This window comes from Meleagris gallopavo, chromosome 2, assembly GCF_905368555.1.
Source record: "Meleagris gallopavo chromosome 2, MGAL_WU_HG_1.1, whole genome shotgun sequence".
Classification (NCBI taxonomy): domain Eukaryota; kingdom Metazoa; phylum Chordata; class Aves; order Galliformes; family Phasianidae; genus Meleagris; species Meleagris gallopavo.
In genome coordinates, this window is record NC_139405.1 from 67,055,749 (window position 1) to 67,072,907 (window position 17,159).

The window sequence follows — 17,159 nt, forward strand, 5'->3', positions numbered from 1 at the left end:
TCGTCCTTTGTTCATTCCCATTGACACTTTCTGTTTGGCAATTTAAGCACTGGAATAGGCTCCCTAGGGAGGTGGTTGAATCACCATCCCTGATGTGTTTAAAAACCGTTTGGATGTGGTGCTCAGGAACATGATTTAGCAGAGGGTTGTTAGAGTTAGGGTAGTGTGGTTAGGTTGTGGTTGGACTTGATGTTCTTTATGGTCTTTTCCAACCTGAGTGATTCTTTGATTCTATTATTCTAATTTCCTTCATGCTGTTGTCCTCAAGCTTCCAATGACAAAACTAAAAAGAAAATGCAATGAAAACCATATTGATTACTTAGCTTTGTTTTTCTGGAGAATTCAAACAAAGGGCAGTGTTCCACAAATAGAACCAATGGTTACCAGCAGCCTATCTGGAAATGCTTGGTGGTGTGATGTGATTCTCTCTATGCTTAATGTTGTGTCTGGAAATAAACAAACATTTGCTTAGCATATAGCATGGCCTTTTTTTTCCCCCTCTGAAATCTTTATTTTATTCATAGCTTCAAAGTAATTGTACTTTTTCTTTACTTTCAGTCAAAGAAGTCTTGCAGAGATTACGGAACTGATCCACACTGCCTTTCTGGTGCATCGAGGCATAGTGAACATTGGTGAGCTCAAGTCCTGTGATGGCCCGCTGAAGGATATGCAATTTGGGAATAAAATGGCTGTTCTGAGTGGAGATTTTCTGCTAGCAAATGCTTGCACAAGTCTTGCTCAGTTACAGAATACCAAGGTAAAAATAAAAAAATAAGAATTATTTTACTGCCAAAGCAACTATTAGTAAATCTTCCAAAACAGAAGTCCATTAAAAAATCAGCTTAGTTATGGTGTGTTGTTTATGTATGGAACATTCTTTAAAAATCAGCATGCTTATATTGTAGCTGTGGATGGATGAACAGGATGCTACTGCTGTGAACATCTACCACTGTCCTGTGGAACTGCTGTGTTGACAGCTTTAGTGGACGTTCTGAAGCAATGTAGTTATAGGTAGTGATGAATGACTGGTTAGTTTGGTGGATTTTAGCTATGTGCTGTGGCATCCTTGTGACACCTTGAAGTAGAGCTCCTTTGGCAGGCTGCCATCTGAAGGCACTTTTGGTTTGTTGTTTCACCTTCAGCTTTGTGAAAAGTTTGACTGTCTTAGAGAATTCACAAGGGAAGACACTTACTTGTCTACGCAGCTTTCAGGTAATAAAAATATTTTGTTAGGCATTTGGTCACACTTGAGTATTGGATTGCCCAATTAGCATGGACGTACTGGCTTCCAAAATGCATCTGCAACTCAGCTAATCCACCAAACCTAACAGGCAATGTTTTTCATGATGAACAAGTTGTATATATGTGTGATCTTACAAAATGAATCTCATGGAAAACTTGAGAAATCATCTTTCTGGTTGGTTTGCCTGTCCCCAGACAGAATAAACTATGCTAAATTATTCTTGATTTGTTTGCCTAGCTTCTCCTTAAAATTTGTCATGGTGGAGAGAGATTCATGAGCATCCCTGTGCAGTCTAGTGTAACACCTAGCTACATGTATGGCTGGAGTTTTGTGGACTGAAAACTGTTCTTGACAGGGAAACCATAATTCATGTGAACATTGCTGCCATATCTTAATGGAAAATAAACATGTCATGTGCATGATTGTCAATGATCAACACAGTTTTAATCCTTAGCTTAATGAGTCCATAGTTTTTAACTTCTTCTGAAGTTCCTCATGATGGTTATAGCTGAGTATTTCCATACTGCTTTGATCATCATTATGACAATGTCTCACAAATGTGGTGTCATTTCATAGTGTAGAGCTGACGTTCAGAAGAAGGGACAGGAGATTAGGTGTCAGTCTGCTTGAATATTGGGTTAAGCTGTTACAGGGAGAACTGATCATAAATACTTTTTAGAAGTTTTGTAAAGAGTTTTAGTTATACCATAATAAAAATGGGTGGTAATTAGTTTTAATAATTATTGTTGATTTGTGTCCATTAATTTTTTTTAGTACATAATAAGAATCTCAAGACAAAGCAAAGCATTTAACTCTACTTAATTTTTTGTTGTTGTTGTTTCCTGTTCTGTGGAAACATTTTATAAAACGCAGCACCTATTACTTTGCATTTATTACATCATTAAGTATTGCAGCAACAACTCCCTTAAGGCTTGCCAGGAAACAAGCCTACGGTGAAATGAAATACAAGTGCAAAGAAATATTTCCCCCCCTTTTTTTCCTTACTATTTTTTAAGAAGTAATCATATTGTATGTCTGAAAAATCCTGCCAAAACATTTTAGCACTTTTTTCATTTTTCTGACATCTAAATACTTTCATAGCTTCTAGATACGATAAGTGGGATGCCATTATGGGAACTGATTGACTTAGTAAATTATTCTTTTTCATATGTCTAACCCTACTAGCAAAGTTAGAAAAATTGAAGTACAAGCTATAGAAATTTCTTGACAGGTGCAATGATTTAAACATACTGTATTTATTCTTTTGTAAATGATGAATTTTCAAATCTGGCATCTGTTTTTCAGCAGTGTGAAATAACTGTGACTTTTTTCCTTCATAATGTTTTGTTTTCTTTGATGGAAAAAGTAAAAATCTCAGTGCTGCTTTTTGCTAGCACTCATTTGGTAGCTCAGCAAATTGGCTGGTGAAATGAGCAGCATACATTGTACATGGCGCTGACCATGGTAGACTATAACCTCTATTTAGGCATGCATAATTGTTGTATCATCTAGAATTTAAAGGGGATTTGAACATTACCTGAAACCACTGCTACCAAGATAATTTTATTGTGCCATTAAACTCTTGTCTAAGCTTGCGTATGATGCATTTATCTCTTTGCTTCTCTCGGGGCTGACAATTAGATGTGAAATTCTGTAGTCGTAATGAAATGCAGAGCTATTTTATAATTGCCAAGGGTAAAATTAGCAAAGTCAATTATTTTCCCTTAGGCTTTTCCCTGTAGATATTAAAAGGCTGCAAGGTAATTGCCTTAGGTAACACTTTGATTTTTAAATAACATTAAATATAGGAATTGTTGTTGTTAATTTGTAGTAATTTTCCTCTTCTTGCTAGTGCTATAGAATATAACTGCACTGATGTTAACAGCATTCAGGGCTCAGGGTTTGTGGGCTTTTTTTTAAAACAAATGCTCATAGTTCTCATTCATACATTTGCTAATGTTATGCAAAAGGAGATTTTTAAGGTGGAGGGTTGCTTTTTTGGGTGAGGATTGGGTGTTTTTGTTTGTTTTTTATGTGTGTGCTACAAATGCTCAGGATTTCTTGAAATGTCAATTATGATGCCAGAAAAAGTACAGCCTTCTATAATACAAATACTGTTTTTGTGCTATGGTAAAGTCATGTAAAATTTGTTGTTTGAACACACACAATAATTTGGAAGAAAGCATTCTCATTTTCTACTCTGTGAAATTGAGACATTAATTATGATTACAAAGTTGGCATTAATTGAGTCTTAAAAAAAAGCTACAGAAGGGCAACTGCATACTATATTTGTGTAAATTACAGCAAAGTTCTCAGTTGATTTGAATAATAAAATCTGTTTCAAATGAATGATGATTTCTTCAGCTGTAAAGTCTTACATTGATCAGATTGCATATTTTCTGTTCTTTCATGTTAATTTTTTGACTGCCTTTTTTCTGGTCTTGTGTTTTTGATAGTGGCTTCTCTTGGCTTTCTGATTATCGTAGTAAGTTGTGTTGTTGATTGAAGATAATATGGATATAACCTTATTCCATAATTGCACCCTGTAGTAGATCGGACATTGGATTTTGAAACTGAATTGAGCACGAAGAGCATCTGGGTGGGATTTTTTAGTAGATGATGTATTGGCAATGGTTTTAGAAATTATTAGCTTTCAACAAGGAAGAGGATGGGGTTTTTTGCTAGTTAAAAATTACACAGTAGCATCTGGTAACATGCTGATTTGTTGGACTAGAATGTGTTTATTTGGGATGATGGGAGGGGGTTGCTTGAGAGAATTTCTCGTTTTGAGGTGTTTTGATTTTAGAATTTTGATGAAGTATTTATAGAAATCATTGTAAACATGTAGACTGTGGAAGAAACAGAAAAGCAAACGATGCTTACCTAACAAATGACGGTACCTCCAGCGTGCTTAAAGAAAAATTGATTCTTTGTTGCCTTTTGAAGGTGATGTGACCTTAACATATCTTATCTTGCTTTGCTTAGCCATGGCTGGGGGGTTGAAATTGCTAGCAAGATTTAGTTGTGTGAAAGTGCTTCTTTAGTAGTGAAAGGTCTTAGTTTGGTCTTTGAGTTCTGCCTAAGTAACCTTAACCTCTTATAATAATTGTAGGCTGGTGTTCAAATGTGAATGCAGCAAATGTAGCAGACATTAATTGCAGTTTTGCCATCTGTTAGCAAGAAATGTCGTATGGACATTTTTAACTCAAGTAATGTGTGAATATTGACCAGGGTGTTGTCAAGTATTTTTCTTTTTCAGGGTATATTACAGATGAGTTGGGTGAAACTTGTTGCAACTTTAAAGCTGGAGCTTGTTAGATCATCTCTAATGTCAGTTCTTCTTATCAAATTATAGATAGAGTGCATTAAAGATATAGTTGTGACCAGTTTTGATACTCCCACAGTCTGAAGGCAATGACACGTAGAATTCGAGAAGGATAAAATGAGTCATTTTAGTGCCGTGCCTACTGTAATGTATTGATGGCTAAAGAAATGATAAAAGAATCTAAAAGAATCTAAATGTATTGCTTGCAACTCCACAGACAGACAGGAAGGCATATCTCTTAGAAATAAAAAAAAAAAAAAAAAAAAAAGAGAAAAAAAAGGCTTAATCCAAAACACTTCGACATACCTGTAAGGGTTGTGTTCTTTGTACTTCTTACTGAAATTTTTGGAATGGCACTGTTCTTCCCTCCCATAATTCAACGAGCTTTTGTTGGAAAGATTGAGCTGCACCAAAGCACTTCAAATCTGCAGCCTGAAAGCTTGGAATTGAATTCAGGAATCTTGTCAGTCAGTGCAGAGCTCTGCCAGCAGACCACATCACAGAGTGCTGTTTTATTAGGCATGATTTGTTTATAAATGAACAGTAGCACAGTTGCAGTACTTACATAGTGGATGTATTTCCTTATGTTAAGTTTATGTATTCCTAAATGCTTGTGTTATTTACAAGATAGGACTTGTGTTAGCGTAAATGTTAACAAGTTATTCATGTAAATCCTTCTATTGAAACAGTTTGAATGTGCACTTTGCTTCCTAGGAGTTCTGCTTGTCTTGAGCCCTGGTTTATACCTACATAGCATCACTTGTGGTCCTATATGGAGAAAAGGGGCATAGGTTTTGAATTTGAGGGACTTGATTCCTTGGCACCAGGAAAGAATAAAGGGTTTCCCCTTTTTGAAATGAATTTTTGAGAGGGGGAAAAAAAAAGAAGAATTAAAATGAGCTTCAGAATTAACTAACTTAGCATATCTGTCTTGCTGTACCTTCATCTGAGGGCAGCATACTGCACTGAGTGAGGAGTAGGGCTGCTTCTATATTGCTGAGTGGTTTTAGTACAATTTAGTATTTAGGAGTGCCACGGAAGCGTGTCTGAAAGGCAGACACTACTGAAAATTGCAGGTAGGGTTGAAGAATTCTGAAAGTATTTACAGAAAGTTATGATTAAGGAGCACTGTTTTCTCTGGGAAATGGAGAAGGAAACCAAGTAAGAAATGTAGTGTAGTTAAGTGAACACTTAACCTAATTGTCGTGATTGAGCATTGTTATAGAATAAAGCTTCTGTTTGGGCAACCCTAAGAAAGTATGTATCTCAGAGTATCTCAGTATTAGTATACAGCTTATCATAAATTCTATTGGAGAGTTTTCAGTACTGAAAAATGAGTTGTAATAAGTCAACTAAGAATACAGTTATTTAATATTCTTAGAGTGTACCTGAATCCAGTAATTCACATCACTCTGAGAAATGAATTTGAAATCCTGCATATTAAAGTCAAAAGATTAACATTTATTTGAATTGATACTTGATAATGTTTTTCTTCTCCCATGGTACTACCTTAATACTTTTGTCTAGCATTTCTGCCGTCAGTAGATATAACAGTTCTCATGGTGATGATGATAAAATTGTAGAGTTATGCTTGTGAATCTCTTAATTAGTTCTTTCTGCCGTCCCCACTGCCCCTTTGCACGTCTGTGTCAGTGGAATACTTTCTTAGCAAGCACGTCATTTGCCTTTGTTTTCAAGAAGTAAATTTATAGCCTCTTAAAATAACTCATGAGCAAATGAGGCATTCAGTTTTCTGAATCTTTTACATTTTTTTTTCTGTTTCACTTTTGCTATCTGTAACTGGTAATAAAATACTTGTAGAATTTCATTACCTTAATGGCTGTGATTATATGTTTGAAAAGTAATCTTTTGGAGAAGTTAAATTGGAGGATTAGGTGACACAGCTTATTAACTTATTAATTTAACTGAAATTCTAAAAATTAGAATTAATCTGTAATTGCGATAATAGGTTAGAAACAGTCTCCTTTTTGATGATCTGTAAAAGGGCTCTTTTGCACTGCAGAGAACACGGGGTTGGGGATTACAACTGCATAATTTGGTTTTGCTTCCTAATCAATGTGTTTTACATGTAGGTCTTTTCTTACCTTAGTAACCTTTTGCACCTGCACTGATTTTTTAAAGCTAATACTTACAATAAACTTTTCCAAAACTGGGCTCCACTGGGATTAGGTTTGCTTCTATAAAGTACATCTCTATTGAAAGAGTTTATTTTCCTGTGGTTCTTGGCCATGGCAGCGCTGGAAAATTTTGTGTTTAGATTTCAGTCTGTTTTCTGTCCTCCCACTTCTGCATTAAAAATTAGTTTGAAAAATAGAAAGAGAGAAAATTCTACCGTTTCCCGTATGAACATACGTATGACTTACAACCAGTGCCTTGTAGCAGAGCGACTGCTGCAGAACCTGGAAGGGCTGAAACTGAAACTGGTAGCAAAGTATATTCTCATAGACATTGCTGTGAATCATCAAGTCTCAGATTGAAGATCTTTGCCAAAAATATACCACAAGGGTTGCTGCATCCCAGCTGCAGAATCCAGCACTTGCTCTTGTTAAACTTCATGTGGTTGATGCTTGCCCAGCACCCCAGTTTGTCAAGATCTCTCTCTACAAGGCCTCTCAGCCCTCAGGGAAGTCAACAGCTCCTCCCAATTTACTATCATTTACAAACTTACTTAGCATGCACTTGAGTGCTACATCCAGATCATTTATAAAAACAGTGAAGAGAACTGGCACTAAAATGATATTGTCACCGTCCAGGTTTCTTAAAGCATGGATGTTCAGTGCAGCTTTTCCTCCACTGCCATGAATAATCATCACAGGCAAGTTCAATGCTAAAAAGTTTTAGTTCACACAGAAATTATGAAATGAAAGTAGATTTTTCATAAAGTTGCAGGAGGTGATCTCCTCAGTCAGCGGTATTTGCATATCACCTCCGTTCTTTTTATAGCTCTAACAGTAGAATATCACAAGTTTTGTTTTCTTGGCTTTATTTAAAGCCTGTTTCTTAACTGTAATAGAAGATTCATATTGAGAGTATGTAGTAGGGTGAAAAGCAATCAGATCTGTTTGTGGTGAAATACTGTATTGACAGTATTTTCTCAAAGAGCCTTTTTTGACTGAGGACTTAATGCATTTTGACACTCATCTTTCTTTGGATAGGATCTTAGGACACATTTGTTCCAGAGGTGGACTTTTATTATTTTCTAACAACACAGTTAATTAATGATTTTACAGAAGTGAAAGTGACAGTGTATAGTTGGCTGTCCACCTGAAGTACAACTTCAGTAAAGAATATGCTTTTAAAAAGTGAAATTAGATTTTTGTGGTGATTCATTTGCAATTCAACACTGAGCAATACTGATAGAAATCTAAGATTTGTCTGGATTGCCTCTCTTAATCTCCCAAGAGCCTGGCTTCTCATGGAAGGGAAATCTCTTCCCAGGGCATACACTAATATTTACTGTTCCCTAAGAGAGTATTTAGCATCTACTTTATAGTGCTAGTTTTCTTTCTTTAAAGAGAAAATTCTTTTTGTTACTTGTGCTGCAGAGGTGCATACGCAAAATCAGCTGTGGTCCTTCTCAGACAGCTGCTACTATCACAGAGTGATTGCAGTTGAAAGGGATCTTTGGAGGTCATCTAGACCAAGCCCTGCACTCAAGCAGGGGCACCCAGAGTGGGTTGCTCAGCAGAGCCATGTCCAGCTGGGGTTTGGAACTTTGTCTCCTGATAGAGACAGCCCCTTTGAGCAGCCTGTTCCAGTGTTTGACTGCCCTTACTGTAAAACGTTATTGTGTGTCCAGATGGAATTTCATGTATTTTAATTTGTGCCCATTGCCTCACCCTTTCAGTGGGCACCACTGAGAAGAATTTGGCTCTCTGTTCTTCATTTCTTCCCTGCAGATGTTTTTACACAGTGCACTGCTAGGAAAAAAAATACGTTGTAAGTAGGATGATAGATTAAGTATCCTCCCCTCTTCTTGCACTGTGGGAGTGCTAGTCTTTGAAGCAGACCTTCCCAGAGCGAAGAGATTTTTGGTTAGTGTCTTTATATCAGGAGGACCTTTACTGCAATAATGCAGTTAAGTACATAATATGATATCAATTTTGTAGATAAATTAATTGTATTTTTAAACAAAATGCTCCTGATGGCTAGCAAGAGGATTTAATTTTTGGATTGACAGGATCTGCTGGTTAATAATAGCATTTTGAAGTTCGGCAGCATTTCACTTCAATTTAGAATCTGATTTCTGCTCCTGGTACATCAGAGCAGGCTGTTGGTTTTCTAGTTTAACAAACATCTGCAGCTTGGGTTAGTTGATTCCATCTGTCAGATGCTACATGATACTGCTGCTAATCCACATTTATTCAGACATAGTCTATGCAAAATAGTTAATACCACTTGCAGTTAATCATTTTTGTCAAGCTGAAGCTGATCAAAATTTTTTTTTGTTCGGTTTAATCCACAGTTTATTTGTGAAAACACTTCTCTGTAATGGTTGTCTGCCCCAGCATGACTGGGCATAGTGTTTTTTCAACCATGCTCTCTTGCATCATTTATTGATCAGGAGAGTTTCATAGCTACAGTGCCCTGTAGTCCCAGTACCATCCTTGTTCACTGTTTTTGTATGTAAGACATGCAGTGAAATAGATACCCCTTCCAAAAAGGTCAAGTTGAAGGAATCACGTACTACTTTAATCTGAGTCACTCAATAATAGATGGCTGAGCGCTTCAGTGCAAAGATATTTAAAGATATCTGAAGATATTAGTATACTCTGTAAGAAACCAATTGAAGGTAGGAAAAAGATAGCAACATTTCTTCTGTTAGTTTTGTTATCGTTAAGGAAAATAACTGAATTATGCACTGAAAGTCTTTGTGCTTGTGTAAATCCCTTCTATGGATAGAGTTACATTTTTTACACAGTGTAAAAAGGAGTCACTTAACGTTGTGGAAAAGCCTCAAGATAAACTGATCTGAAGTTATGTACTACAAATATTAACAATGTTCAAATTGACTGCTGATATTTATTTTGAATATCTATATATTGTTTTGAATATGAATATAAATGCATACACTTATGGCTAGGAAGTACCTTTTTTATCAAGTTGTATGTGTGGGTGATGTGTGTACTTCGTGCCTTGTATTTTTCTTTCTTCATTGTTAATAGAGTGAAGAAAACTATAAATTTGTTTTCAAAGAGCATTTAAAATTTGTTTAGAAAGCAGACTGCTGTGAGGAGTCCTTTTCATGTGCTTCAACAGGAAGAGTGTCTGCTTAAAAAATAAAAATAAAAAGAAGGAAGAAGGAAAGAAAGAAGCTCAAATAGTAAATCCAATAGGGTACAATAAAGATAACATAAAATCTTTTAGCTGGCTTGCATCTCTACATGTATGACCAATGACATTTCAGGAGATCACCAGGAAAGAAAATTAAATTTCAGTATTCTTGGCATTCCTTAGAGTTTTTGCTCTCTTTTTTTTAGATATTATTGAACAATCAAAATCCAATTTCACTTGCTTACTGAGTTTCATCTGTAGCTTCTTAATGTGGCAGTGTGTCTATGTCAAATGCAGGAGAGTATATGATTTTAAGAACTTTTCATTGAATTTTTGTGTGTGAAATATTTCCAAAAATTAAAACTTGTTTTGAGAGGAGAAAAAAAAAAAAGCAATATAGTCAAATGTAAGTCGAAGGAATTTTTATCTTTATATTTAATGTTTCTTGACTATACAATTTTCTTATTTACTTGGACGGGTGAAGTCTTGCAGCATCTTCAATTTTGTTCATCAACAGCAAGGGTTAGGGTCTGTCTCAGCAGATGTCTAAGGAAAGAGTATCGTTTCAAGATCAGCAGCCTGAAGAGACAGAGAGAGAGACTAAGAAGGAAAAGAATAACTCATGGCTCTTCTTGAAAGCTTTGGCAAAGCTACAGAATTTTTTCAAATAGAAATTGGGAAGGATGAGGAACAAAGACATACCTGTAGTGTTCTTCCTGCTGCTGTTTCCCATTTCTCCCCAGAAGGTTCATCCTTTCCCTGACATTTCCCTTGAAAATATCTGTTTGAGTCTGGAGAGATACTATGCTGCTGCTTCTAAATAATTTGTATAATCAATTCCAGTTCAGCTGCTGAATTTAAAAAACTAAAATTAAAAAACACCATATTCCATTGAGAATGGAACTCAAATTCATTCTGTTTTTAAACTAGGGAAATGGGAAAAATATATCTATTCAGTGTTGTGTTGGAGTGAACTTGAAAAAAATATTTCAAAGATGAGTGCTTGAGTTGCTAAGCTGATGGCAGTAATGTCTTTCTTTCATCCAGTGTGTTCAGAACTCCTGTGAAGAATGAGCATGGCTCAAGATCCATTTTTTTTTTTACTACACTTGAAGGAGTTTGTCACATCTACTAACTTTTGAAGAAAGCGTTCTAGTCCTACCAAAAAATGTCTCATATTCTGTACTCATTCTTGTTTTAAAATTTCACTTTAATCAAAATACGTGGCTGTTTTTTGTGGGCACGGGAAGCAAGAAATGGGCTGCTACTCCTGTGTCAATGAATACTTGGTCCTGTTCTTTGTCACTGCATACAGAGAATTATTTGAGAATTATGGATCCTGAACTATCTTATAAGTTGGTCACAAGTGACCTATCGGAAAAATTTTGTCTGTTCAGGAAAGGGAGAGAGGAGTTTCAGTGTGCAGTTATTGGAACATCCCAAGCATTTTTTGAACCACCGGGAAAATTACAAGCACTGTGTTGTATTTTTTCAGTCAATATCTGAGCTTGAGGGACAGAACTTAAAGTAAATTTTAAGAACTTTGAAGAGCTAAAGCTATGTTTTTTTTTAACAAATAAATTACTGTACCAAAAAAAAGGTGAAATACATTTCTTCAAAGCTCTCGTCTTCAAACCTACAGACCTCTTCTGGTTTTGAAACACAGCACAGACTTCTAGCCTATTTATATTTGCATCGAAGAAGTTAGAATGTGAGCTCTACTTTGCTGTGGAATCAGGCATCTCATGCTTATGTCCAGAATTTATGTCGTATACTTTCTCTGTCTAAATACTAGGGAATATTCTAACTTTATCCATATATTTCTTTTCCCTGTGTTCATAGTGTACTGATGGTCTGTGTCAAGCTTTTCGTCAGCCATACTCTCCAAGACCTTCTCTGCAGGGCTGTTCTCAAAGAGCTCTTTTCCTAGTGCAACACCTTGCACTTGGCTTTGTTGAACCTTATTATGCTGATTTGGGGCCATTTCTCAGGCTTGTCCAGGTCACTTTGGATGACATCCCTTCCTTCTTTGTGTCAGCTATACCACTGAGCTTAGTTTTGTCTAACTAGACAACTAACTAGATTAGACTTTTTTCTTGCTGAGTGTGCTATCAAGGCTTGAAGAGTTAATCATGCAACACCCCTACCTACCCATGGGAGAAGTGAGGGGAAATAGGAAAAAACAACTTGTCAGAGATAAGGGAACTAATTTATTAAAAGGAATGTGAGATAATACAGAGTAATTAAGAATAATAAATCAAATGAACCGAAAACAGGAGGAAAGAGAGAGTCCAAGTCCTTATTGGTCAGCAGTCACGACTGGCCTCCTAGAAGGGCAGAGAGCTCTGTCTCATCACCCAGATTCGGAAATCATATGGGGGATACTGGAGACTTCTGGGAAATTTTAGTTTGTCTTTTCTCATTGTATCCACCTCTAACAGAGCTGGAACCCTTGTGAGAATAGCTGAGACTGCCAGAGCATAGACCCAGGAAGTGCAGTTCCCCTGTGCTTTGCTCCAACACCGAACAGCTTGCTGCATAATGTTATGATATGGAATACTGATAAAACCAGGATAGTGTGCACTAAATTCATCTGTCTATGTTGTTGATAAAGATATTGAAGAGCACTGGTCCTAAGACAGGTCTCCAAGGAACACCACTTGTCACCAGCCCCACCTGGAGATAGAGCTATTGACTCCAGCCCTCCAGCTACGACCATCACATCTCTACAAAATGTGTTAGGTTCTACTTCAGGGAAAAAAAAGAAAAAGAAAGAAAGAAAAAAAAAAAAAAAACTGGCAAAAGTGTTGCACGAAATGTGTTAAAAGAGTGTGAAATGATCTACGAGATCTTTAACTTGTCATCTGCAAATCCTTGGCCAGCCCCTGGTTTGCTACTAGGTCTCCTTGCTACCACTTTGGGTAATACTGATGCAGAATGGAAAACAAAATATGGAGTGGAAATTTGTTTTTTATCAATGCAGAGCTACTCCTCCACACCTCTAGTACCTAAGAGGGACGAGGATTCTCAGGAATGCATAGAGAAGTGAAAAATAGTGGGGAGAGAGACTATGAATAGCCCGTCTTTGGTCTGTAGAGATCCTGCTGCTTTGAAGCACTAGTTCTGGCAGTTCTTTCTTCTCTTTGCCAGTCTTTGAAATTCTTCAAAATGGAGCTCAACCTTCAAATGGTAACAGAAGGAAAACAGTTTGGAGCATGTGATTTTCATCTACCTTTCCTACTCTTCAAACTTGCTTTTTAGAAATGTCAAAGAGTTGAGCAGGGCACTGCTCAGACAAAAGCACAGATGAGAATAGAGGCGACCTGGATACTGTTTTCTGCTCTTTCACTGGCATGTTACATGACTTTGGGGAAAATCAATTCCCTATTGTTCTTTTTCTCTTATATAAAACAGGAAGAAATAAACTTTATAGTGGATTTTGATTGCTTTCAAATTTTCTGATGAATAATCCGAAAGAAGAACAAGTCTGTATCATTGACCACATGAGTACTACTGAATCTGTAATAATCTTTCTTCCTCTTTGTCAGTTTGGGACACAGAGGAAGAATACCTGTTTTCCACATTTTTCATTGCATTCTCCTGCACCCAAGACCCCAGGTCACTGATGTTATGTAGCAGATACTTTTCATAGATCAGATTAAGGAGCGATGAAGTAACAGAGACTCATGCAAGCATCCCACTGTGCTCTTGAAACTGGAACTTCAATCTTGGTAATGATCTATGTGGCCTTGTGTTTACCTTAGAAAAATAATTTGTGAGAGAAAAGGAGAGAGTTGGAAAGAAGGGAAGTATTGCTGTTATTAACCTCTAACGTTTAGTGAGAATATGTCACTGAAGGCCTAATGGTGTTTAATGTATAGAATCTTCTAATTAATAAATGTGTAATTCTCTGAAGATGTTTTATAAACTGTGAGAGGAAGAGGTACAATTGTTCACAAATGTTTTCACTGAGATTGTTTTAAAGTCAGTTAAAATTGCCTTTGAGAGTAGAGTTGCACTAAAAAGAGAGGAGAGATGGAAAGAGGAAACCCCAAAACAGGGTCTTGCTCAGTCTAGAGTTTCAGGAGAGAGAGGAAAAGGTCTGGTTATCCAGAGCCAGATGCATTGTTAAAAGTTCATACTATCACTTTGACATTTAGAGTAGGACTCAGTGTCTTTGTAAATTCCTCTTCGTATTACCAGTGTAGGTCTCTGAGCTCAGACTGTTTCACAAACCATAACATTTTTTAGCGGGTGATTGATCTGTATTATGTGTCCTAGCCATCAGAAGAATCTTGGGATGTTGCTTGTATAAACTGTAATACAACCTGATCTCGGGCATTTTGTTACAGACTTTCATAGACCTATTGGCGATACTCAATCCTCCTGGATTTGGGAATAGTGCTTATCTGATACCTTTGAAAAAAAAAAAAAAGAAAGAAAGAAAGAAAAAAAGAAGAAGAAAAAAAAAAGCCCTCATTTTCTCTGTTCCCCACTTAAATAACTCAACACATCTGGTAACACTGTAGGATCATTGTCCTTTCAGTTCCTCTGCAGTTCATATTGCTACAATAATTCTTAGGTATCTAGTTTCCTAAAGGGCAATGTGATTTTTTTTTAGGCTGTTTTATAGGTCTTCCAAATTAACCCATATGCATTGCAAGAAAAAACATGACTTTTAATCAGCAGCATTTCTAAAGTTAGCACTTGCTCTGTGTATATGAATATGTATACGAACCAGCCTTTAAAAAAAAAAAAAAAACACAACCTTTCTGTTCGTACTGAAAACTAGCATACAAATGTGTTTTTATTATCAAATAAAGTCTGCCTAAATGTTAAAATATCTTTCTGTTAGGGGTTTTGTCATTTGACTTCTTGTGTTCAGTTACAAGAGTGATAAAAACTGAAACTAAATCTTTTAATTCAATAAGAACAAGGCTGAATTTAGGAAGCAAAAAGGGGAATCAGATATAGAATCATATGCATAGGAAATGAAGCATTCAAGAAATTAAAACTACAGGGGTAGCCCTAAGGTGTGCTTATTTGAAATGCCTGCATTTAATTTTACAGTAAATCTGAGTATTTTGTTCCAATTAAGACAGTTCATGTGCACAACTCTAAATTGTACAGTAGTTCCAGGGAGACCATGGAATGCTTGTTTTACATTCTGGATCAAGTTCAGATTTTTAGGCTTCACTTGAATAAAATAAAAAGTTTGAACCCTGAAGATAATACAGATTGATAAATCTGATTTAATCATTCCCGTGTTGCAGACTTCCAGAGTATGTGGTACAGCTGAGCCTCAGGCCATGCACTAAATACATCCACAGTGCATTCCCAGGACACCCGAATACCAAATGATCACATTTGAAAGGTTACCTTTCGATGGATTCTGACTTTTCTGTATTAGCCACGAAGATTAGAATTTTAACAGCTCCCAATGAGAGGTATTGTGAAGTATTTACTTGGCAGGAAAAAAGAACAACAAAACAAAACTAAACCCAGATGAGGTATTGTCTTATATATATGAACTGGGATTCAGTAGCTCTGTGAATGTCCTGTGAATACACTCTGTCATTTATACTTCAATTTTTTTTTTTTAATATTTCTTTTAAAATATTGGGTTTTACATATTACTATCCTTTTTTATTTTTTATTTTTTTAATATTGGATTTTACATATTACTTAAAACTTTGATAGAAGAGTTACAGCAGTACAGGCTTTAGCAGGAAGACAGGATTATGCTTGTGCAGAATATATCCTGGTAAGTCCTGCAGTCCTTCACATCTAGCTTTCTGCAAAGGAAGTTGTAAACCATTTACCTCTCTAGAAATCTGGCAGTAGCTTTTCTTTAATTATGACTAAATTTACTAGTAAAGATGTAAGTCTGTTTTTTTTTTCCTCCTTTTCTTTTACAGGTTGTGGAACTCATATCAAGTGCTATTGGTGATTTAGTTCAAGGTATCTACTATGAAAATTCAAGATCATCTGAGGTAAGAATTTCAGTAATTTTACATACTCAAGACATTTGGTGATATTAATGTGAGTACAGTAAATGCTGCAACTTTTTAATCTGAAACGGAAGAGGAAGGGGGAGGAAGAGAATGAGCTGCAGTCATGGTGAGGTTCAGCAGTAACGTCACTGTGGCACCTGTGAACACTAAGCCTTTCCAGAAATGCTTCAGTGTGGGTTTTTTTCAGTGTTTAAGTTTGATAACTTGAACATCTGTTTTGTGCTGAGGAGTTAGAAATGTAGTACTGTGCTTTTCTCCACTGTAGATCATGTGCATGTATTACAGAGTCGGTGTGGGCAGAGACAATAGTCAGTGTTTCATACCAAAAAATCATTTCTTTCTTTAAGGGCAATTGTGGATGTCTTGTGTCACTGTCCTGTGTTTTAATTTGTGTGGCAAAAACCATAATAGCAAATCAGATCTAGGTGCTTTTGTCTTCTGTAGAATATTTAAGGAAATTTGTAGAGATACAAAAAACTTACATGAAGTAAGTTGGCTTGAGCAGGATGTTGGAGCAAAGCTGAGTTCCATTTTGTATTGCCCGTATCTTAGCATGTGCAGAAATTGATATTTTGAAATTGTCATAACCTCTGCAGGTCTTAAATAGCAAGTTTTCACAGTGTGGCAACGATGTGTGTATGTAAATATGTATCTTAAAATCTACTGCAGTATAGAGTTTTATTTCTTCTGATGTTTTCTCATGTGCCTAGTTTGCCTCAGACACTTGTGTCTTAATGTTCAGTGTATAAGATGGCAGAAATTTATGAATGCATTTGTACGTGCTCTGTATTCAGATTGCTGTTCTGGCTTTCTATTGCCGTGTTGCAGTGTGCAGCAGAATAAATCATCAGCTCATACAGCTTACTGCCACAGTAGGCACCTGCATTGGCAGCTCCACACCAGGCAAAACCACTGTGGGCAAAGCAGAGTGTCAGGCTGTGGGTGTGCTGCAGCTCGGCCACAGAAGGTGGCATACACTGAAGGCACGTTACTTCAACCAACCTTGCTTCAGCTTATCCATCTTCTTCTGGCTAAAACCAGTTAGCAGGGAGTGCTCACACTGATCTACTGAGCAATTCCCTCTGAGCAAGTGAGGGCCTCTAGCAAGAGAGCTGTGCTGGGTGCTGCAGTCCAGGGACAATGTGCATGGAGCCATCTCCTGGCACTTCTCCACAGTGGAGGTGTGGGAGCGACACTGAGCACTTCACAGTGCTCTTGCACCTTCTGGGTTAGATCTATGAGTCAGCAGCACTTCAGCCTCTATGTTGCTTGCAAGGATGGC

General features: G+C 36.7%; 1 protein-coding gene across 1 annotated transcript in view; it reads left to right on the forward strand.

Annotated features, from left to right (window-relative positions):
• Nucleotides 1-17,159, forward strand: part of PDSS2 (decaprenyl diphosphate synthase subunit 2) — a 114,450-nt gene that overhangs the window by 72,906 nt on the left and 24,385 nt on the right. The window contains exons 3-4 of the mRNA XM_085217562.1: nucleotides 559-757; nucleotides 15,782-15,856. Coding sequence (XP_085073688.1) covers nucleotides 559-757; nucleotides 15,782-15,856 — 274 coding nt within the window. The remainder of the gene's footprint in view (nucleotides 1-558; nucleotides 758-15,781; nucleotides 15,857-17,159) is intronic.